The 25,197-nt window shown below is 41.8% G+C and overlaps 1 protein-coding gene across 2 annotated transcripts in view; it reads left to right on the forward strand.

Annotated features, from left to right (window-relative positions):
* The window catches only part of SNX13 (sorting nexin 13), a 115,436-nt gene that overhangs the window by 78,146 nt on the left and 12,093 nt on the right, over positions 1-25,197 (forward strand). The window contains exons 16-22 of one of the 2 annotated variants that reach the window (XM_073677847.1): positions 4,367-4,404; positions 7,778-7,847; positions 10,233-10,408; positions 16,377-16,484; positions 16,687-16,797; positions 22,347-22,508; positions 23,547-23,618. In XM_073677847.1, the coding sequence (XP_073533948.1) occupies positions 4,367-4,404; positions 7,778-7,847; positions 10,233-10,408; positions 16,377-16,484; positions 16,687-16,797; positions 22,347-22,508; positions 23,547-23,618 (737 nt within the window). The remainder of the gene's footprint in view (positions 1-4,366; positions 4,405-7,777; positions 7,848-10,232; positions 10,409-16,376; positions 16,485-16,686; positions 16,798-22,346; positions 22,509-23,546; positions 23,619-25,197) is intronic. The other variant, XM_073677848.1, reaches the window with a different exon arrangement.

The raw sequence follows: 25,197 nt of genomic DNA on the forward strand, positions 1-25,197 counted from the left end.
ATGGTGCTGTGGACCAACAAAGTAATCAAAAAGTGAAAAACAAGAGGAACAAACTTCGCAACAAAGTCCAAAGAATCAATTAAAAATATATATTTTATTAATTATTATAAGAGAAAAAGTTGAACTACAGACACAGGGGTAATTAAAAACATAACGGTGGAGGGGTGTCAAAAAAAAGGAGTGTGATATATAGTAATTAGCAACCAATAATAAAGATATAAAGAATCAAATATCTCTGAATGTCAGCTGCCATACAGTAATTACATCCAATACTTTGATATATAGAAATATATGCCTAGAAAAAAGCATGTCCACCCAGCACTATATAAATCCGATCCCAACTCTATAACATTGCCAGTGGCTAGGTCACATGGAATCATTGTAGATTTAAATGGACAGTGCAATTCATAGGTAGTATATACAATGAGTAATTATAATGGCATTACAGGATTAAGTAATCCTGTCATAAGATGAAAGATGACAAAAGGAGGTCAAAACTAGCAGGTAAGGCATGAGTGACTGTAACACATGATTGATACTTACATCCACTGTGGATAGTGACACACTCTTCAATGGCGCACACCCCGACGCGCGTTTCGGCACAGCTGCCTTCGTCAAGGGTGTACGCTGAAGATAAGATTGCCTCCGGTCTTCATAATATAGGATTTCTTCTCAGTTTCCCTTTAATGCCATGTGCGCTGCCAGAAAGTCTGCGCATTCTGCCTGCCGTCGCTCCTCTGCACTCTTCAGCCCTTCTGTGGGCGCTGTCTTCAATTCTGATGTGCGTAGACACCGGAAAGTCACTGTAACTTCCAGTCCAGTGTTCTCCGGTGCACAGTGAAGGTGAACTCCCCCAGTGCAGAGGAGCGACGGCACAATGCACAGGCGCAGGATTTCTGGTCACGCTCATAATGTCAAAGGGACGTCTGAAGAGAAGTGGAGGTGAAATCTTCTATAATGAAGACCAGAGGCAGTCTTATCTTCCAGTCAGCTTACGCCCCATAGCCTGGAAGATCAGAGCTACAAAAGATGATTTTTACTAAACAAGGTATCATCCAGAAGGCATACAGGTATGACTGTTTTCACCTGCATATAACCTATATGCCCATATTAATAACTCAAAAAGCTAGAAAAGGTGACATATTTCCTATAAGTTCATTTAAAGGGAATCTTTCAGTAGGATCAACCCTGCCAAGCCGTCTATATGGGCATGTAGGTTATTGGAAGCTGAATAAAATAATACCTTAATATCGACGATCCGATGTCTTATGCCAGAGAAATGTATGTTTTTATTAATATGTAAATGAGCTGTAAGATCTATGGGCCGGAGATGGTTCTCCCTGAGTGCCCTTCTCCAGGGCTTATTTTAAATGAAAGGAGGTGTTTGCGTGTGAACCCACTTCAAGCAATCTGTCACCACGCTTTTGTTCCGCCATCTGAGCCCAGCAAGATGTAGGGACGGAGACTCTGATTCCAGTGATGTCACTTCCTGGGCTGCTTGCTGCAGTTTTGATAATAGTTACCAGTTCTCTGAATGCCAAGCTCTGCATAACCCCGCCCACACCACCGATTGACAGCTTTCTGTGTACACTGTGCATAGGCACAAAGCTGCGTGGTGGGGACAGGGTTTACAGAGAGTTCATGCTTATGGAGAACTACATGGCAGCCAGGCCTCTAGTGATAATCTCCTGCTGATAACAGTGATTTTATCAAAACGACAGCAAGCAGCCCAGTAAGTGACACATCACTGGAATCGGGGTGTCTGTCCCTACATTATGCCGCTCTCAAATTAAGTGGCAAAACCTGGTGACAGATTCCCTTTAACAATTTACAGGGTATGTGTCTCCAGAAGCACAAGCTGGGTACTGTGTATTGGGCACTAGGCTGCAATATAAGGAATTTTCACTCTGCAACATCCATGGAGTGCTTGTATCTGTTACACGTCACTATACTCATAGAGGAATTTGTAGAGGGGTGTAAGTTCCAAAATGGGGTCACTTTGGGGGTTCCTGCTGTTCTTACACTTATTCCAGGAAAATCTGCTCTCCAAAAGTCAAATAGCGCTCCTCCCCCCCGAGCCCAGCTCTGTGCCCCGACGGTAGTATATGACCACATATGGGGTGTGAGAAATGGTGTAACAAATTATGAGGCCATTTTCACTTGTTTTACCTTGTGAAAGTGAATATCTGTCTGGAGTTAGATTTGTGGTGAGGTGCGTCTTAATGTATCAGGAGCGTCTGACGCCCCCTTACAGGACACATTGTTCTTGCTGATGATGAGGAATCGGGGCCTTGGGCTCTAAATGATCTCGTTCATGAAATGTTCATATTAATAACAGGCTTGTACCGCCACCAAAAAATCTGATTATAAATCCACTGTAACACAGAAACCTTATTTAAACAATGGATAAGTTCCTGATGTGTTCCCTTTATTAGAATAGAATATTAGTACATATCAAGATCTTTCTATACAGTGATGTATAGACTCCAAATTCATATATTGCAACGTTGTTCAGCAAAAAAGTCTCCTCATAAATGGGAAAAAAAAGCCTCTAATGGAGCTGCCATCCATCCCACGGCTGCCCTACTAAAGCAGCGAGCTGTGGCCACGCCGTCATGTGTTGGTACTGGTGAAAAGTCAGGGTTTAGGCAGACAATACAATACAGACGTTTTTCATAGTGATCGGAAAAGCACAAGTCGGCCACTGTCATTTATACCCACCATAAAAATCCCCCTGCAATGGATAATGGATTTTTTTTGTTATCCCCCCACCTTCCCACCATAATCATTGTAAGAAAGTTATATAATACATTAGATGTACTTAAAAATGCTGCCTTTTAATGATGCAAGGTTCATGTCTGGAAACATAATGTTATGGTTAAAAAAAAAAAAAAAAAAGTGTTTTTTTTTTTTTTTGCGATTAAAGTGGTTTTCGAATTAGCGGCTGAGTGCTATGTGATGTTTTATTAGATAGCACCTGGCCCAATGTTCTACTATGGGGCAGTGCAGATCTGCGATTATTTTCTCATGCCGATTTAGCATGAAAAAACAATAGCAACATGCTGCAAGTGCATCCAATAATCAGACCATATAAGTCTATGGGAGCATGTAAAACATCGGACTGCACTCTGATGTCATCCCAGTGCAGTCCAATGTACACTCAGTCTATGAAGATGGAGAAATTACTTTCTCCATCTTCTCTGCACCTGTGATACAATTCTCTTCATGTGAGAGAATATGATCACACTATGGAGACACTTGGATCAATCTCTGACAGTTTGAGCCGAGTGTCATTAGTATAATCGGCCTGATTCTGTCGCATGTGAGAATCTACCCTGTGTGAGCGAGCCCTATAACTCACCCTCCCTGGATCCAGCGCTGAGTCTCTGCCGCTGCTTTGGGTGTCTGTTATTGTGCAGCGCTGCAGCCCATCATTGAGCTTAGCGGCTCACACTGTCAACTTGGGCAGAGCTGCTGAGCTCCTTTATTGGCTGTAGACATTAAAGGGGTTGTCTGGTCAAAAGTGACACTCTGTGTGATTGCAGACTTATAAATCCCCCCCCCCCCCCGGGGGGGCATGAGACACGGTAACGGAGGGTATGTAGGTGTTATACATACCCCCGGCCAGTGAACGTGGCCTCGCTCTCCATACACTTTTATTGAGTGAGGCCACGCCTTCCAGTTGGACGCGCCCACTGGCGTCCACATCACTAGATGGGGGTGTGGCCTTGCTCTATACAAGTGTATGGAGAGAGGCGGCGCTGAATGGCCGGGGGGTATGTATAACGTATACAAAGCCTCTGGTCCCGGGTCTCATACCGGTGAATCCCCGCAGAGCACAGGGGGGGGGGGATTTATAAGTCTGCAATCACACAGACTTATCACTTTTGACCGGACAACCCCTTTAATGGGCACCCGTATCTGAGCCTGGGCAGGGTGAATAATAGTTTTGTTTTTTTTTAAACAAATTGCAGCCGGAGGACAGAGGTTTTCCAAAACCCTTTTAATTACTAAACTAGATTCATGGGATTTTTACAAAAATTGGTTATATTTTGAAGGTGTTAAAAATGGTGAGTGCTGAGCCTGTCCCACCCCAGTCCTCTCGTTATGACTTGGCCCATGGAGATGTGACCTGCAGATCATTATTGCTGTGAATGACCTGCTCTGGCTGCAGGTGCTCCCTCCCACCTCCTCATTATGAGGGTTGTGTCGTACACCTCGGGGATTTGTCTGTGATGTTGGGTGTGTGCTGTAAACTGTGGTTCTGCATGCTTCAGCTGATGGGATATTTAGTCTTGGCTACAATGATTGATTAACTCTCTATATGCAAAGATTCATGTTTTTGTTTTTTTTTGTTTTCTCTTAGAGTCTTTTAATGGATCACCAACAGGCAGCATTAATTTGGTATGTCATTTTTTTTTTTTTAAATATATACATCCAATCTGCATTTTTCAAATGTGTTTTTTTCTTGTGAATAATTGTATTACTATAGCGGCCACCTGTTCTGCAGCCAAGTACAAGGACGTATGCTCACATCAGACTATGATACAACCAGTCCAGTAAGGCTTTATTCACATGTCAGTTTTTTGTGTGTATAGTCCAATTTTCACAGACGTGTTAAAGGGTGGAGAACCTTTTTTTTTTTTCTTACATACTAGAAAATTTGATGAAAATCTGGTGAAACCCAGTCCATTTTTCTAATACGTGAAAGAAACTGACATGTGAATGAGCCCAAATAAGGATTTTGTGTAGGTAAAGCAAAAAAAAAACACAACTTTAAGGGGAACCAAAAAAGTTAGGGAATACAGTCATAGCTGAAAGTGTTGGCACCCTTGAAATTCTCCCAGAAAATGAGGTGTTTTTCTCAGAAAATTATTGCAATTACACATGTTTTCTTATACTCATGTTTATTTCCTTTGTTTGTATTGGAACAACACAAAAAACACAGAAGAAGGCAAATTAAGCATAATTTCACACAAAACCCCTAAAATGGGCCCGGCAAAATTGTTTGCACCTTTCCAAAAATGTGGGTAAACAACTTTGTTTCAAGTATGTGATGCTCATTCAAACTCACCTGTGGCAAGTAACAGGTGTGGGCAATTTGAAAATCACACCGAAACCTGATAAAAAGGGGAGACGTTGACTCGATCTTTGCATTGTGTGTCTGTGTGTGCCACACTAAGCATGGAGAACAGAAAGAGGATAAGAGAACTGTCTGAGGACTTGAGAACTAAAATTGATGAAAAATATCAAGAATCTCATGGACTTGGATGACAGAGAAAAATTGATGAAAGGTTGCAACACAGGATAGTCCGGATGGTGGATAAGCAGCCCCAATCAAGTTCCAAAGAAATTCATGCTGTCCTGCAGGCTCAGGGTCAGCATGAACTATATGTCGACATTTAAATTAAAAGAAATGCTATCACAGGAGATCCAGGAGGACCCCACTGCTGACACAGATGCATAAAAAAGCTAGACTGCTGTTTGCCAAAATGTATGTGTGTAAGCCAAAATCCTTCTCTGAAAGCGTCTTGTGGACAGATGAGACCAAGATAGAGGTGTTTGGTAAAGCACACAATTCTACTGTTTATTGAAAACAGAATGAGGCCTACTAATAAAAGAACACCGTACCTATAGTCAAGTATGGTGGAGGTTCAAATATGTTTTGGGGTTGCTTTGCTGCCTCTGGCACTGGGTGCATTGACTGTATATAAGGGATAATGAAATCTGAAGATTACCAAAGGATTTTGGGTCGCAATGCAGTGCCCAGAGTCATAAAGCTGGGATTGAGTCCTAGGTCATGGGTCATCCAGCAGGACAATAACCCCAAGCATACTTCAAGAAGCACCTAGAAATGGATGGAAATAAAGCACTGGAGAGTTCTAAAGTGTCCAGCAATGAGTCTGGATCTTAATCCCATTGAACACCTGTGGAGAGATCTTAAAATTGCTTTTGGGAGAAGGCGCCTTCAAATATGAGAGACCTGGAGCAGTTTCCAAAAGAAAAGTGGTCCAAAATTCCAGTTGAGAGGTGTAAGAAGCTTGTTAATAGTTATAGGAAGCGATTGCAGTTATTTATTCCAAAGGCTGTGCAACTGAATATTAAGTTGAGGGTGTCAACAATTTTGTCCGTCCCATTTTTGGGGTTTTGTGTGAAATTATGTCCAATTTGCCTTTTTTTTTTTTTAAATAAATAAAACCCATGTACTCGCCTCTCCTAGGTCTCCCCCACTGTAATCCATGCCACTGCTCAGCAGAACAGCCGGGGAGAATGAGCCCCTCCGGAGATGCAGCTCAGGAGCGGTGTCCTGTCACTTCTCACTTCTTCCAGTTGTCAGTTTCATCCGAAGAAGGCGAGAGTGTAGTTGCGCCGGCATCGCTGGAGTGGTGCCGGCATCGCATGCGAGTATAGGTTGTTGTTTTATATGAGGGAATATAGCGATTGAGGAGGGGTTGTCAGAGTAGTGGACAACCCCTTTAACTGAGAATCAATCTGTGAGCTTGTTTTGAAAGTTACAAACTCTCAAATGAGAATCGGTCACATTTGAGAGTTTGTAACTTTTTAAAATCTTTTTATGAGCTCCCCTTAGCCTATTTATGATCATAGCCAAAAGGTGCGACTTTTTTTTTTTTTTTAGTGAAACCCTAATGCAAAAAAATTATTTTTAACCCCAAATAATGAGTTTATGGAAAAAATAAATATAGACCCAAATGTGAACAACCCAGGTAAGTTAATGGGTTATTTAGTATAAAATGTAAATGAAAAAAATATAAAACAAAAATGCAAAAAAGATAATGAAAAATGTCTGTATCCACGCATGTGATGTATTCCAAATCAGTATCATCTTAAAACTCTTGGTTACTTCATATTTAACCAAGGGCAAAAAAAAAATTTTTCCCCAGAAAAAATCCAAAAAGTTGTTCTCCATCTCTTGACCTTATACATAAAGCTGCAGTTTAAAAAAAAAAAAAAAAAAAAAAAAAAAAAAAGTTTTTGATTGGAAGTTATTAAATGCATTTTTTTCCTTCCAAATTTGATGATGCCGCTGCCACCAGGATTTTTCACGGATCATCACCAATACTGAATATATCTTTATTCTGGGAGTTGCCGGTAAACTTGGCACAGGCTGGGAGGCAGAGAGTCCGGCACCTGTGCTCCTGAGCCCGGCGTAGCAGGCGCTGTGTAACCAGTGTGACCACAGGATAATGATACCCGTCACTCATGATGCCGGTGCTCACCTCCGGTGACGGGGTGTCCGCTCGCCCAGTGAATGGCATTCTTCTGTTTATTAATGTTGAAAGGATGTTTTCAGTGAGGGAGACAACGTTGGTGTTTGTATGAACTCCAGGAACAATGCAGGAATCTCTGACTTCCCTCGGTGCAATGTTTAGGGCTATTCCGGGACCCCGTGCTTTTGCAGGTGTTTGAACACTCGCAGATTAGTTGTTTCTGGCCGGGCTCCATGTCTGGAGTAAATGCCTACTCAAATAATACAGCTCCCCTGTGTCACTCTGTTACAATAAACAGAACAGGCTATGAATTGGGGGGAAAGGTTATTCTGGAGGTCAGTGACTTGCACAATTTTCAAAACTTTTAAAGGAAAAGTGGCCTAAAGTATAACTAAATGCCTATTGGTCTCCGTGTCCTGCGGTATACTTACATATGTATCATGCGAGGGTTTTCATTGTTTAGAATTTTATTTCTAAATTTTCATCTTTGCTCTATTTTTCTCTTTTATAATAAAATGTCTTTTGTCTTTTCCCATGTTTATTTTTAGTCCCTGGACGACCTGTCAAATGTCACCACTGAAGAGCTGGTACAAATCCATGCTTTTATTTCTGACACTGGTGAGAGATTGTAAACCCCCTCCCCCATCCTCGCCCCCTTCATTGTCCCCTCTTGTGTTTGTCACATGGTGCATATTTTTAGTTTCTTCTATAGTTTTTCTCTTGTGCGCACAAACCTGTCATGCTTTCACCGTTTTTATAATCCAACATTAGTTATAGATGGTTATCAATACAATCTTATTTCAAATGCAAAAGATACATGATCATAGACTGGAACCAGCAAGAACATAAATAACCCGGTCCCTGTTGGAGATCAGACGGGGCAGGTACAAATATTAGATTCAGTGAAATAGATAGAACAGCTAGATGGAGATAGTTTGGATAGGTAGCTAGAATGGCGGTGACCAGGGTCAGCTCCGCTATATCAGAAACATGACAGACAGACACTGTATATGAGGGTACAGGGGCACTGCGATGTGAGGTCACTGCACGCACACTGTATTAGAGATTTGTATAGCAATGATGACTAGTGATGAGCGAGCGTGCTCCTTTAACCCTTTCGCTGAGCATGCTCGGGTGCTTACCAAGTCTTTTCGGCGCGCTCGTATATTATGTTTGAGTCCCTGCGTCTGCATGATTTACAGCTGTAAGACAGCCTCAACACTTGTGAGGATTCCCTAACAAACAGGCAATCCCTGCATGTGTTCATGCTGTCTTACAGCTGTAAATCATGCAGACGCAGGGCCTTGAACATAATATACGAGCACGCCGATCTGCCTGTCTAAACAGATAGCCTAGCCTGTTGCCAGTTGGCGGTTTTATTTCCGGCCATGGCTGGTTCATGTAAATTGGCCCAAGACATAAGATGAGCACAATTCACACTTTAACTATAAAGCCCCGATGCCTTTAAGTGAATGGCCTGGGTACATTGGTTTTTAAAGGGAAACTGTCAGCAGGTTTTTTGCTATCTGAGAGCAGCATGATGTAGGCAGAGAGAGATCCTGAATCCTATGATATATCACTTAGATCAGTGTTCCCCAACTCCACTCCTCAAGACCCACCAACAGGTCATGTTTTCAGGATTTCCTTAGTATTGCACAGGTGATGGGATTATTGCCTGTGCAGGTACTGCAATTATCACCTGTTCAATACTAAGGAAATCCTGAAAACATGGTGGGCCTTGAGGACTGGAGTTGGGGAACTCTGACTTAGATTACTGGGTGCAGCGGTTCTGACACAATCAGAGCTTTTAGATTTAGAATGAGGCAGAGCTGAGAAAGCGAACCCCGCCCACACCACAGCTAACCCCGCCCACAGCAGCCTCTGTATGTACATAGTCTATAGACAGTGAGCTGCTTATCACAGGAGGGGCTGAGTTGGACTTTCTAGCATGTGGCCAGCTAGTCACAGTAATAATAATCACAAGGGGATTAAAGCTTCAGTATAAGTAAACGCAGCACACAACCTGACACGTGACACATCATTGAGCTCCATGTTTTAACCCCTACCTCATGTTGTCCTCAGATTACATGACAGATTCCCTTAGAAGTATGGTTCTGTTAGAAGCCTCATCCTGTTACCGTACCTCTATTTATGTTGTGTAAGTACCTGTGACTGCACAGAGGTACAGTATATATTCCTCAGCTGACCCCATTACTTTACCCTGCAGAGCAGAGAGATGCTGCAGATCCTCCGAGCACACATTTTCCCGCAGTCTCTGGACACTTATTCCCCAGCATGGTCCTGCTGGCCAGCATCAGTCCTGCACTAAGTCCCCGGACCGTTATGATTACTTGACAGTGCTAAATGTTTTCCTGCATTATAAATCTCCTAATAGGCGAGTCAAATACCATATGAAAGCTGATACCAGCAGCGCGACATGAAGTATGTGTGCTCTGTCTGAGCCGATGAAATGCCAAAACATTCTTGAAATGCCTTTTTTACATTATCGAATACAGAAAAAAAAATTCCCAATGCCACTCAACTAGTAAAGTTCTTAATGTATTTATTGCATTAATATGTAATGTGTATCATCAGATCTAATAGGAAAGTTCTGCTACGTCTTGTATAATCATTCCGCCAAGTGGGGCTGTCCTAGACCAAATTGTCATAGACCCTGAGACGGAGGCCATTCCCAATGTACACCCGACGTGCTGGAATATCAGGACACCGAGCACTTACATTTATGGTCTGGGATGTTTGGCCTCCGCACTTTATTAACCCTGTATATCCATGGGAAGGTCTCGAAGTTCTTCAGTACAGTTAGGCTTAGTTCACATTGGATTTTCAGCTTTAACTCATAAGAGACATAACAGACATGATAGGAACATATTGTCTGATTTCATTTATTTTGTTTGTTTTCTGGTCATTCCACCTGCCATTTCACGCTCTTTCTTCTATCCCTCTTTGCATGTGCACTTGTCCCTGTACATTGTATACTACCAGTTCATGTTGACTGTGACCCATATGCTGTGGCAGGAGTTTGTAATGAACATGGGAAAACCTATGCACTGTACGCCATCACTGTCCAGCGGCGAGGCTTAGATGGCCCTGAAGAAATATGGAAAACCTATCGCCGCTACAGTGACTTCCATGACTTCCACATGCGGATCACTGAACAGGTATGGGACTTGGCATTTAAATGTCATTTATTAGGGATCGTACACATTCTGACTCTACATAAACTATAAAGAAAGATGGAGGTCTGAACTGAAACGTAAATTGATGTGCATGCAAAATGTAAATGCATGTTCACACAAGGCCATTAGACAGAGAAAAACCAAAGACAAGAAAAATACCCAAATAACGAAGTTAAATGGGTAGATCGCACAGTGCAAAAATAATAATAAATAATAAAGGGTATTTAGTTAACATAATTTTGATCAAAATAATGTAAAAGCTATCCCGCCATGTCACGGCAACCCTTATGGGACAGTCCTAACTCTACATAAACTATTCCTATACGACAAATACTGAATAAAGGGTTTTCACACAACAAATATTTATGGCACATTGATTGGATATATAACAAAAAGTCTAATAACACTAACCCTGTTTTGCTAAAGAAATTATAGAGTCCCTCTCCATCAGAGCAAATGGAAAGCATGCAAGCAGCTTGCAAACGGAAAGCATGCAAGCAGCTTGCAAACGGAAAGCATGCAAGCAGCTTGCAAACGGAAAGCATGCAAGCAGCTTGCAAACGGAAAGCATGCAAGCAGCTTGCAAACGGAAAGCATGCAAGCAGCTTGCAAACGGAAAGCATGCAAGCAGCTTGCAAACGGAAAGCATGCAAGCAGCTTGCAAACGGAAAGCATGCAAGCAGCTTGCAAACGGAAAGCATGCAAGCAGCTTGCAAACGGAAAGCATGCAAGCAGCTTGCAAACGGAAAGCATGCAAGCAGCTTGCAAACGGAAAGCATGCAAGCAGCTTGCAAACATAAGATGTTGTATGCTGATCAGTCTTCAAGGGTGCAACACTGTACTCACCAGCCTCCCGGCTTCCTGATTGTTGGGGGCGAGGGGAGTGGTCCTGATTAACAATAAGTAATGTGGTGTGCACTGCAGACACACAGCATAACTATTGCAGCAATAGGAAACTTAAGGTATTGTGCTCTCATATTGGAAAATCTGTACAGGTTTTGTATTTTAATAATTTCAGTTAGACTTTGGTATATCACATTATTCATATTTGATCATGTCAAATAAAAGTGACGAATTAATAATATCAGTGGACGTGGTGGACAATTGTATTTGTGTGATTGCAACCCAGCGCAGGAATCTATCTGATATTGATGTTTTACTCTCTTTCACTGTCTTGCGTGTTCGGCAGTAATGTGCCCCACAGCTCGGCACTAAAGCTCAATCCTATTTATGTTGTAACCAGATCATTTCTGGACTAATGCTGAGAGGCGCAGAAGAATGGCTGTGGAACAGTGGCTCAGATCATTTGTTGTATTGGTCACAGGGCTTAGGGTGGAAAAAACTAAGCTTGGGAATTGAGTGTATAGGATTTGGGTGACAGCTTATGGGCCTGTGGGGTCTGAGCGGAGACAGCTGGAAGCATTTCTTTGTACCACCAAATATGCTTTTAAATGGTTCACATGTATCGTAACTTGTAAATTTGAGGTAAGGAGTCGCCATGATAATTTCTACCCATCATGTCTTCTGTAGTTTGTTCAAAGCTGAAAGAAACCTGTCAGTCGATTCATGCTCAACAAACCACGAGAAGCAGGAGTTGGAGTCAGTCCGCACGATTCAGAGAAAAATATACCTAGCTGCAAACGATTCTCTGAAAAATAATTTTTAGATTTGGCCGGGGACTATAGGGAAAAACGAGACCAGTCCACTCTAGAGGAATGACCGTTCAGTTCCTTCATGGTTTTAAATCGGGAGAGAAACGTCGGTCACCAGAGCGGTGTCGGGAGAAGCCGGCCAGACTAGTCTCTTCTGACTATGGTTCTCAGATGGATTTTTAAACTATGGTTTCTCTGAAACACTTCAACCATAGCAGGATGTTAATGTGCAGCCAGGCTCTGATTCATGCTGCCTGAGGTTTGTGCAGCATAAATTGAATGACAGGTTAGCCGTAAAGGAGTTGTCCAAGATTTTATTTATTTATTTTTTTTTAAATGACGAGATAATAGTTGTGATAAAATAGAAAATAACCTACTGTTCACCCGGTAAATCCCACTGCTGGGGTGGTGGTCCCAGTGGTCTTTGTTATCTATCTTGTAGCAATGACATTCTGACTATTTCAAAGTGACTGCTGTAGCCAATCACCGGCCTCAGTGCACACATGCCAACAGTGCTTTCACCGAGGCTGTGCATTTCTGTGCTGGGCATAGTGATTGCCTGTAAGAGTCACATGCCGATAGTCGTAATGTCTCCATTTCAAGATGGCTAACACAGACTGCTGGCAGAGGGTTACATTTAATCAATATATATTACAATAAAAATTTGTTCCACAATTGGATGTGTTAATAGAAAAAATGCTCCTGTGCTGAGATAATCTTATAAATGTGCCCCTGCTGTGTACTGTGTAATGGCTGTGTCTGACCGTGCAGGAACATGGTCTGATCATACCACAGCTCCTGGACAGGAGAGGACGCAGAAGAGTATACAGACAGGACAGCATGGGATCACAGCTCATTCTTTCTTTGAGGTAAAATATTGTTTAAAAACAGGCTTGAACTCGCAGAGGGAATCAGCTGTGATCCCATGCTGTCCTGACTGTATACTCTTCTGAGTCCTCTCCTGTCCAGGAGATGTGGTATGATCAGACCATGTTTCTGCTTGGTTAAGATACCGCAGGGGCACATTTATAAGATTATCTCAGCACAGGGACATTTTTTATTAACACATCCAATTGTGGAACTTATTATTATTCCAAGATCTATTGATTTACATGTACTTTGTTTATGGGAAAGCCTCTTTGAGGGTATTTTATAGCATCCTTTAATATTGAAAGCGACAATATACTGGCCACTGCGCTAAAATGTTGATTGAGCACAGATCATTCATATAAATCCAACCTAGAAACCTGATTGGCAGCTTCTGGAGTAGGGGCGGGGTTACACAGAGCAGGAGGACTACATGGCACAAGACAACTAGTCCTGCAGTAATAATCTGCTGACAAAACACAGCCTAGTAAGTGATACATCACTAAAATCAGGATCTCGGCCCCTATATCATGCTACTTTCGCACTGCATAGCAAAAACTTGTTGACAGATTCCCTTTAGAGAGAAGGGCACAGATAGGATGTAGGAGTCAATGTACAATTATGACAAGTAACTTGTACAGATTCCAAAAGTAGAAGTCTGAGCAACTACCACATATAAACCTATTATGCTTAAAGGATGGAAGGAATGTAGTCATAAATCTCCAGAAAGTGTAAAGCAATGAGATGTCTAGCTTAAGTGAAAGTTAAGGACTTATGACATTTTGTCTATCCGTGCCAAATTTTGCAAAATTTCATATGTCTGTTCTGTTGATCATTTAGTTTTCTAATAAGACTGAATTAAGGAAATTTTGTTGGTTCTTTGTTGGTTAATAATGTCTCGTATTCAGTTGAAAAATGGTTTGTTGGCTGAAGAAAACCAGATATCTGATGTTTCCCATGTCTTTATTACATCCCCATCAGGTAATTGCTTGGTTGGGATGGATTCTGTTCAGCAGTTTGGGATTTTTTAACATCTGAAAACTAGTCTAAAATTGAGTTCTTGAATTCTCACAGATTAAGAGGTTTTAAGGAAAAGTTGAACTTTTTGGGGATATTTCCTTTTTCTATTCAGCGCACACGTTTTTGTTTTTTTTTTACTGCAGAAAATGAAGTGACTTAAGTGGCAAGTCTTAAGAAACGTATTTTAAACCTCAACTGACCCCTCCAGATCCATTGTTAAAGTAGATGAAGCAATGTGAATACAGATCCCCCTTCCAGCTGTCCATAAACTCCTGATCTCAAGGCTTAGCAGCGTTTCCCACCCACTGAATTCAATACTTGTTCTGCACTGTATAAAATCAGCCTAACACTTTATCCCGGTTTCCTTGTAACCTACCACCTGAAATATTTTACCTGTTGTCATGGGTTTCAACACTATGAGCAGTGCAGTGACTGCAGTAGCATACACATTATGTGCATGTTTTTATACTGGGGTACATTGTAGCACTTTTATAGACATTGTCGGCACTGTCCCCATTGGGTCTCACAATCTACATTCTCTATCAGTATGTGTTTGGAGTGTGGGAGGAAACCGGAGGAAACCTACGCAAACACAGGTAGAACATATAAACCCCTTGCAGATGATGTACTTGAACTCTGTACTAAGCACTGCAAGGCTGCAGTGCTAATCACTGAGCCACTGTTAAAGGGAACCTGTCACCAGGTTTTTCCCATATAAAATAGGGCATGCACCTGTAAACCCTCATATATAGCATTCTAGAATGCTATATTTATTTGCCCCCAATCTGCTGTGCATACCACAAAAATTAGCTTCTATTATACTCACCTACAGGGCGGTCTGATGGGCGTCGCTGGTCTTGATCCGGCGCCTCCTCCAACGCATTCCTCCGGGGGCAGAGCAAAGTACTGTAATGTGCCGGGAAAAGGGCAAAGGGCACCGACGCATGCACACTACAGTACTTTGCTCCACCCTTGGCAGAACAGATAGAAGTACGCCTACGCAGGAGTGCAATGGAGGACACTGTGTGTATGACGTAAGAGGTGTCATCCACATGATATAAGAAGGAAGATGGCAATCGTAGGAAGAAAGGAGGCGACGGATCAAGACCAGTGACGCCCATCGGATCAGACCGCCCAATAGGTAAGTATAATAAGTCTTTTTTGTGGGATGCAGAGCGCATTGGGGGTATATATACAGCATACTAGAATGCTGTATATGAGGGCGTACTGGTGCTTGCCCTACTTTATATTGGAAAAACCTGGTGACTGGTTCCCTTTAACTCTACGATGTTGGATGTGATTTTGCAGGCAAACATGGGGGAGGACAACTTTACTTTATTAAAGGGTACCGTCGGCTAAGACAGGTGCTATCCTTGGGCAGAAAACAACTGAGGGAAAGATGCGAAGAATGTGTTTTATAAAGTGATCCAAGATCAGGTGGTATCTGTTCTTATCGGTGACTTTGGCCGGAGGTGCTGATGTAAGACGGACACACAGAATATCCAAGCTTCTGGGTGTACGCTGTTTGGCGCTCGTAGTCACTTGTATGTTGACACATGTTCTCAGAATCTAAGCCTTGGGTTGAGGTGCTTAAAAGACCAAGATGCAGAAGTGCATCGAGAGTGTTGATCCTGGGGTGCCCTTATTCACTAGGTGTTGTAACCTGAATTAAGTTAGGTACAGATTTCACTTTTTTTACATTGTAAGCGCACACCACACCTGTGTTCTTATTTGGCCAGTTTTGAGGAATTTTCATAATTTCATCTGAATGTCCATACTGTCTTAACGGCACACATCTTTATATATTTTCTACGTCACGTGTGTGTTCATTGACCACATATCTGTCAGTCACAAAAGACTTATTCAGGATGTGGGGCTCTTATGGGATGCCTCTCCTGAAGTCCAGGAGTGGTGTGAATCTTTGTGCTCCACTTGCAGGGAGGATCTCAGATGACATTTGGGTGAATGCGTAGGTGGAAGGCAGGAGTATGTAGGTTCTCCATAAGCTTAATGAGGGGAGGCCCACCTATGCTTGACCCATGCTGTACCTTTCTGGTGTGGAGGGATAGTGACCTTCTCCACTTCCCCTGAATGACTTAAAGCCATGCTAAGAGGGTGGTTAATGGAGCTAATCAGGAAGAAGTTCATCCGTTGCCCATTTAAGCTAGGATTGTATACCATGCAAGTTCTTCAACATAGATATTTGTCAGCATTCGTCTTGTGTCCTTTTATCTGTCAGGAACAGATCATGTGATCGGCCTCCTCAAGAAGGCCATATTCATAAAACGTTAGGGCAGTTTATTGTTTGCTTTATTGGCAGCAAACCCTGCACATGTCCACCTATGCATCGGAGTACTTTAATAGCCGATCTAATCTGTCATCTTTTTTTTTTCTCGGATGCCCTTTTTCAGTTTGAAAATCTTGCCAGCGTCCTCAAGCTGCCAGGGAAAAAAACTTTCAACAACATGGATAAGGAATTTTTGGAAAAGAGAAAAAATGATTTGAATGCATATTTACAGGTAAGGTGTCTTTTTTGTATTTTATAGCAGTAATACACAAATTACCATATGCCGCGGTGATTTATGATCAGTCTTCATATGTTGGTATAAGCAAGAATCATTGATGTATGGCTGTTTTGATTAAGATGTCTGTTTCTAATATTTCTGTTCTTTTGACGGGTTTTGAAAGGTTTATCATTTGTTTTTTTGTAATTTCTTGTAGCTATTACTAAGCCCCGAGTTGCTGAAGGCTTGTCCTGCGCTTGCACCTTGTGTATTTGACTTTCTTGAGAACAAAGCCTACAATAAAGGGAAGGGAGACTTTGCACGTAAGGTCGGTATTTAAGTAAAAAGAAAATCTGAGAGACTAATTTAAATGTTATTATTTCGTTACTGTAATATTATTTTGGTACTGTAAGCATGCATCAGAAAACACACACACACACACACACACACACACACACACACACACACACACACACACACACACACACACACACACACACACACACACACACTAAAAGTTTGGACACACCTCATTTAAAGATTTTTCTGTATTTTCATGACTATGAAAATTGTACATTCACACTGAAGGCATCAAAACTATGAATTAACACATGTGGAATTATATACTTAACAAAAAAGTGTGAAACAACTGAAAATATGTCTTATATTCTAGGTTCTTCAAAGTAGCCACCTTTTGCTTTGATGACTGCTTTGCACACTCTTGGCATTCTCTTGATGAGCTTCAAGAGGTAGTCACCGGAAATGGTCTTCCAACAATCTTGAAGGAGTTCCCAGAGATGCTTAGCACTTGTTGGCCCTTTTGCCTTCACTCTGCGGTCCAGCTCACCCCAAACCATCTCGATTGGGTTCAGGTCTGGTGACTGTGGAGGCCAGGTCATCTGGCGTAGCACCCCATCACTCTACCTCTTGGTCATATAGCCCTTACACAGCCTGGAGGTGTATTTGGGGTCATTGTCCTGTTGAAAAATAAATGATGGTCCAACTAAACGCAAACCGAATGGAATAGCATGCCGCTGCAAGATCCTGTAGTAGCCATGCTTGTTCAGTATGCCTTCAATTTTGAATAAATCCCCAACAGTGTCACCAGCAAAGCATCCCCACACCATCACACCTCCTCCCTCCATGCTTCACGGTGGGAACCAGGCATGTAGAGTCCATCCGTTCACCTTTTCTGCGTCGCACAAAGACACGGTGGTTGGAACCAAAGATCTCAAATTTGGATTCATCAGACCAAAGCACAGATTTCCACTGGTCTAATGTCCATTCCTTGTGTTCTTTAGCCCAAACAAGTCTCTTCTGCTTGTTGCCTGTCCTTAGCAGTGGTTTCCTAGCAGCTATTTTACCATGAAGGCCTGCTGCACAAAGTCTCCTCTTAACAGTTGTTGAAGAGATGTGTCTGCTGCTAGAACTCTGTGCGGCATTGACCTGGTCTCTAATCTGAGCTGCTGTTAACCTGCGATTTCTGAGGCTGGTGACTCGGATAAACTTATCCTAAGAAGCAGAGGTGACTCTTGGTCTTCCTTTCCTGGGGCGGTCCTCATGTGAGCCAGTTTCTTTGTAGCGCTTGATTGTTTTTGCAACTGCACTTGGGGACACTTGCAAAGTTTTCCCAATTTTTCGGACTGACTGACCTTCATTTCTTAAAGTAATGATGGCCACTTGTTTTTCTTTACTTAGCTACTTGTTTCTTGTTTCTTGCCATAATACAAATTCTAACGGTCTATTCAGTAGGACTATCAGCTGTGTATCCACCTGACTTCTGCACAACACAACTGATGGTCCCAACCCCATTTATAAGGCAAGAAATCCCACTTATTAAACCTGACAGGGCACACCTGTGAAGTGAAAACCATTTCCGGTGACTACCTCTTGAAGCTCGTCAAGAGAATGCCAAGAGTGTGCAAAGCAGTCATCAAAGCAAAAGGTGGCTACTTTGAAGAACCTAGAATATAAGACATATTTTCAGTTGTTTCTGTTACGGATCCGGGTGGTGGAACCTCTGTGCTGCTGTGCAAGGAGGGACCAGAGGGGCGTGACTAGGTATCAACTCGGACTGACCAAGGTCGCACGGTGGCTCAATCGACTCCGTGAACCAGGGAAGGACCGAGCAGAGGGACCAGGTGCTACTCTGGGCCTGTTCTTGTATGAGAGCAGGTGACTCCCACGGGTAACTGGCAGGAGCCTCCGGGTAGGCACAGCAGGTAACAGACAGCCGAGTAGGCTGTCAGATAGGCACTGCAGGTAACTGGTAGGAGCCTCCAGGTAGGCTGACTGATAGGCACGGCAGGTAACTGGTACGTTCTCCGGGTAGGCAGGCAAGCCAGGCCTATAGACAGGCTGGCGGGTTTGGATCGTATGGCTGACAGTCGGGCCGGAGAGTACACTTGGCAGGCTTACTGGACTGGTAGTCAGGCTGGCGGACTGGACCTGAAGCCTGAAGCAGAGTTTAGGACACAAATCTACAACCTTGCACGGGCACCTCCATTTTGGAGGAGGTGTCTTTTATATGAGAGGTCCTCCGGCCATTGGCCGGGGACTCCTTAGGACGGCGCGCGCGGCCCCTTTAAGAGGGAGGGAGCGCACCCGCGTCCTAAATACAGTGCCCGGGAATCTGCGCGCGCCGGCAGCAGCAGCAGGAGAGCCGGGCGTGCGACTGTAAGAGGGACGGCGTCTCTGCCTGTCAGGGGGCAGAGACGTCGATACTACGGTTTCACACTTTTTTGTTAAGTATATAATTCCACATGTGTTAATTCATAGTTTTGATGCCTTCAGTGTGAATGTACAATTTTCATAGTCATGAAAATACAGAAAAAAATCTTTAAATGAGGTGTGTCCATACTTATGGTCTGTACTGTGTGTGTGTGTGTATGTATATGTGTATATATATATATATATATATATATATATATATATATATATATATATATATATATATATATATATATATATATATATATATATATATATATATATATATATATATATATGTATGTATATAGGTATATCTCTGTGTGTGTATATAAATAATATATGTAATTATTTCTTTTTACACCTACATATATATACATATGGCTAGAGGATACAGCTAAAGGGCACGAGCGCACAGCGTCTTTTGGATGCTGGCGCAGGTGCCCAGGTTTCCCAGGCGCAGCAGCTTCAGGTCGTTTTCTTGAGGCTCCTTTTCTTTCACTCTTTACTGTATAGAGAGTATAGAAGCATAGAAGAAGAGTTCAAAAGCCGCCTGAAGAATGATCATGTCACTATTTTAAATGCTTTGGAGTTTATGAACCATGAAGCGGTTAAATGAAGTATAATTAGACTGAACATATGCACAGCAATGAAACTTTGACATCGCTGCGCACTCTGTTAATTTATACTGAAAAAAAACCGCAGTGTGCACAGACCCTAAAGGGACTGTCTACTACTTGGACAACCCCTTCATAAATGTAAAAGTGCCTCATACAAAATGAAAACTTTTCAGCTCTCATATAAACATGTCACACTAAACACCTCCGGTCCAGAAGGTGAGTGCATGGTGTTTTTATTTTACGTGAGGACCTGAATCGCAGGAGTTCAGAGGCATCATGAATGGATAGCTTCTGTGGAGAACTCTCTTCCCTTGAAGGATTGACACTTGCAGTGATTGAAATTGTAGTGGATTGAGGTTTAGTAAGAGAGTGTCTGTAATTGACAACTTTGCTAGTGGATCTAAATGTGTTTTGAGATTTGTAGTAGCCAAAGAAAATACTACTGAGGACATCAATAAATGAAGAAGCTGTAATGATATAGTAATTGTTTACCCCCTTTCCGGTCACGTATGGCAGATGTCAGGTGTGCATGTTTTAGAGCTGGCTTACGACCTGAGCCCGCGGCATACACAACAGGTGCCAGCTGTGTTAGACATCCAGCACTCTCCCCTAACAGCAGCAACCCATCACTGCTGTGTGACTACCTAGACGACACTATCCATTGTCCACAGCACCATTTATCTGATTAGATCCTGGGGGAGAGACAGGTGAAGAAACAGTCTCCCAACATTCAATCACAGAGTACAGTCATGGCCAAAAGTATTGAGAATGAGACAAATAGTAATTTTTTCAAAGTTTACTGCTTCATTTTTTGTAATGGCAATTTGCATATACTCCTGAATGTCAAAGAGTGATCAGCTTAACAGCAATTACTGTACTTGCAAAGTCAATATTTGCCCAGAAAATGAACTTTAACCCCCAAAACACATTTCAACATCATTGCAGTCCTGCCTTAAAAGGAGCAGCTAACATCGTTTTAGTGATTGATCCATTAACACAGGTGTGGGTGTTGATGAGGACAGGGCTGGCGATCAATCAGTCATGATTAAGTAAGAATGGCATCACTGGACACTTTAAAAGGAGGCTGGTTCTTGGTATCATTGTTTCTCTTCAGTTAACCATGGTTATCTCTAAAGAAACACGTGCAGCCATCATTGCACTGCACAAAAATGGCCTAACAGGGAAGAGTATCGCAGCTACAAAGATTGCACCTCAGTCAACAATCTATCGCATCATCAAGAACTTCAAGGAGAGAGCTTCCATTGTTGTTAAAAAGGCTCCAGGGCGCCCAAGAAAGACCAGCAAGCGCCAGGACCGTATCTTAAAACTGTTTCAGCTGCGGGATCGGACTACCAGCAGTGCCGAGCTTGCTCAGGAATGGCAGCAGGCTGGTGTGAGTTCTTCTGCATGCACTGTGAGGCGGAGACTCTTTGAGCAAGGGCTAGTTTCAAGGAGGGCAGCAAAGAAGCCACTTCTCTCCAGAAAAAACATCAGGGACCGACTGATATTCTGCAAAAGGTACAGGGAGTGGACTGCTGAGGACTGGGGCAAAGTCATTTTCTCTGATGAATCCCCTTTTCGATTGTTTGGGACATCTGGAAAACGGCTTATTCGGAGAAGAAGAGGTGAGCCGCTACCACCAGTCTTGTCTCATGCCAACTGTAAAGCATCCTGAAACCATTCATGTGTGGGGTTGCTTCTCAGCCAAGAGAATCGGCTCACTCACAGTCTTGCCTAAAAACACAGCCATGAATAAAGAATGGTACCAGAATGTCCTCCAAGAGCAACTTCTCCCAACCGTCCAAGAGCAGTTTGGCGCCCAACAATGCCTTTTCCAGCATGATGGAGCACCTTGCCATAAAGCAAAGGTGATAACAAAATGGCTCATGGAACAAAACATAGAGATTTTGGGTCCATGGCCTGGAAACTCCCCAGATCTTAATCCCATTGAGAACTTGTGGTCAATCATCAAGAGACGGGTGGACGAACAAAAACCAACAAATTCTGGCAAAATGCAAGCATTGATTATGCAAGAATGGACTGCTATCAGTCAGGATTTGGTCCAAAAGTTGATTGAGAGCATGCAGGGAGAATTACAGAGGTCTTGAAGAAGGGGCAACACTGCAAATATTGACTTGCTGCATTAACTCATTCTAACTGTCAATATAACCTATTGGTACTCATAATATGATTGCAATTATATTTCTGTATGTGATATAAACATCAGACAAACACTAATAAAAACCAGAGGCCAGCAGATCATGTGAAAATATAATTTTGGTGTCATTCTCAATACTTTTGGCCATGACTGTACTCGTGTTTTATTGTGGCAGACTGGGCTTGCTGAAGGCAGGATGTGATCAAAAAGGAGTTAATATATATATAAAACATTATTCTAAGGTATGTTTGCTTTAGAAGCATAGCATCACAATCTCCATGGTGCAGTGTCCTTTTAATATTCATGCATTCTATCTGCACGATTTCCAAGCGAATTGACAGCAGGAAAGTTCTTACCACTAATGTAAGCTGCTTCTATTTTTCCTTGTAGATGGACACAATTGTAAATCCACTGCGCAATTCAATGAGAAATGTCTCCAATGCCGTGAAATCCATTCCAGACAGCTTAGCTGAAGGAATGAATAAGATGTCTGACAACGTGGGCAAAATGTCAGAAAAAATCGGACAGGATCTAAAGCAATCCCTGTTTAAGGTCTGTTCCTTCTTCGGGGGTGTTTTAAAATTCTATTATATGGGGCAAGAACACTACAGATACCTGGTGCAGACAGGGTGTGAGGGGCGAGCTATCCACGCACATGTTTTATTTTATTATTGATGTTCATTTTCTGATATTCTCAGCCTTCCATCTTATTTTATGATTAGTCCTAAAGTTGGCCAAAATGTAACAATTGTTAGCAAATATGGATAAAGAACTGATTGTCCTGTGAACAAGGCTATTAATGTAAACTATTTAGCACACCATAGACTTGGCTCTGGATCTGCATGTTGACTATAGGGATAAAGAAAATAAATCTATATCTATCTATATCTTTTTTAGCTATATTATTTTTTTTCCTTTATATATAATGTATTTATATTTTATTGTGTTTATAAAGGGAAACAGGTAGAATAGATAAAAAAAAATATAGGAGGAAAAAAAGGGCGGGGGGATCTATAATAATATTATAATTTTTTTTTTCATATATCCCTCTAGCCAACCTGCAGGGCCAGAGCCAACTTTATGGCCTTCTAAGTAGTTAAAATTAATTGGTTAGTTAATTATCCATTTTGATCAGAATTGTTGAATAAAAATAATACTTATTAATTTTTTAATTTATATATTTTTTCTTTTTTATATATATATATATATATATATATATATATATATATATATATATATATATATATTTTTTTTTTTATTTTAGTTTTTTAACCAGATTAAAAGCACAAATAAAGAATAAAAAATAATACGCAAGATGGATAAAAAAAAAAATGCAACCCCAATAAATTACCGTAATCAAAAAAGAAAATTTCAACTCCACTGTATTTAACATAATGCTAAAGCATTTTACATGCACGCTTGCCTATCTTGTCATGTGTTCTTATCAATGTTACCTTAATGACAAATTTCTGTAAATTGGTGTACTTTGAGGCAGTCATTTACAGGTGAAACGTACTATCTTGGGGCAAAGGAAACAGAAATTACAATTATGGATAATTGCATTTTTTTTATTTTATTTCTTACATTAAGGCTCCAATCCTCGTACCAAAGCCCGATTCAGACCCTGAACACTGCCGAGTGTCAGCTCAGCTGGATGACAATGTGAGTACATAGTCGCTTCTCTTAAAATATGCATAGTGGAATTAGTTGCTGTAGGGTGTATTTAATACTCTGCGATATTGAAATTCCTGCACAAAGAAGAAAGTCAGGTAATTATGGAAATCACAAAATGGATAGACATGTTATTGATATGGAAGTGATAAAAAAATTGATTCAAAATTTTTTAAATATTCCAGATTTTGTCGGTATAGAGTATGAGCACCATGCTCAGAAATTTCCACACTTTCACACCTTAATGACACCTGCTATTAATGAGGATTAGGGTTGAGCGAGTATGTTCTGTCCGAGTATGCTCGGCCGAGCTCCGAGTATTTATAGCTGCTCAGTGATATGGTTGAATCCTTCCCGTGTGCATGATTTGCAATTGTTTGACAGCTTTATTACATGTGAGGAATGTGTAAGAAATAGACATTCCTCACATGTAATCAAGCTGTCAAACAGTTGCAAATCATGCACACGGGAGCGATTCAACCATATCACTGAGCAGCTATAAATACTCGGAGCTCGGCCGAGCATACTCTGCGAAAGGGTTAATAGAACATACTCGCTCAACACTAATGAGGATATTAATGGTTGTCTGAGGAATATCCTGCAATGCTACAGGCTGTGATAGAGAATGTAGATTACTCCACACAATAATTACTGGAGTAAGCCAGATGTGAAGTTCCCTCGTGAAGAACTATCTCTATATGGGAAACCAGAGGCTCACATGAAGCCATGGAGGCTGGAATGAGGGTCTGTCCTCTTCAGCGATGAGTCCTGCTTTTGTCTTGGATGCAGATGTTAATGATAATATGTTGTGGGGTGGCATAATTTATGGTAGCCGACCTCTCTAGTCTTTTTCTTCTAATTCTCGTCCATTGTGTAAATGGAGTCTTTAAAGGGTACCTTTGAGCCCTTTTTTTACATATAGAAGCATTGGTATGGCTGTATAGATGTATGGTCTCCAATAAGAAATATATTTTAGTTGTGGAAATTTGATGATGCAATCATGAAAAAAAAATCAGGCTTGAAGTGAGTGCATTAGAGGTGGGTAAGTTCACTTGGAAGTACAGATGCTTTGACGCGCCTTCAGTGTACGTCTTCTGGGCACGCCCCCCCCGGGGCACCACTACGGGGCACGCCCCCCGGGGCACTTCCAGCTTGTCTTCTGGATTTCTGATGACTGAGACCTTTACAGAAAAGGTCTCATTGTTATGGGTGGACAAGTGTCTATACATCATTACCATATGGAAGTATGTAACAACTGATGACAAGCTGACCGGTTCCCTATAACGTGGATGAACCGTTTAGGATGTGCGTTTGATCAATTCTCTTGTGATCACTAGTCGTTTTAATCGCCGTCCAGATGTTGTTTTTGTTGAGTCTAATATTCACATTATATTGCATAAAGATAGTTAACGCTGGTTACTGGTTAGATTACCGACACTTGGGATTTGCCTCGACCATAAATTCATAGCTTACACCTTTAGAAGATATAGTGTGAACTCCCACAAGTCCCGGCTGCTAAAAATATATTTTTCTCAGAATAACGGATGAAACAACCTTGAAGGTTCTCCAA

Source organism: Phyllobates terribilis, unplaced genomic scaffold, assembly GCF_046119375.1.
Source record: "Phyllobates terribilis strain yellow unplaced genomic scaffold, ASM4611937v1 Scaffold_4__5_contigs__length_816908805, whole genome shotgun sequence".
NCBI classification, from domain to species: domain Eukaryota; kingdom Metazoa; phylum Chordata; class Amphibia; order Anura; family Dendrobatidae; genus Phyllobates; species Phyllobates terribilis.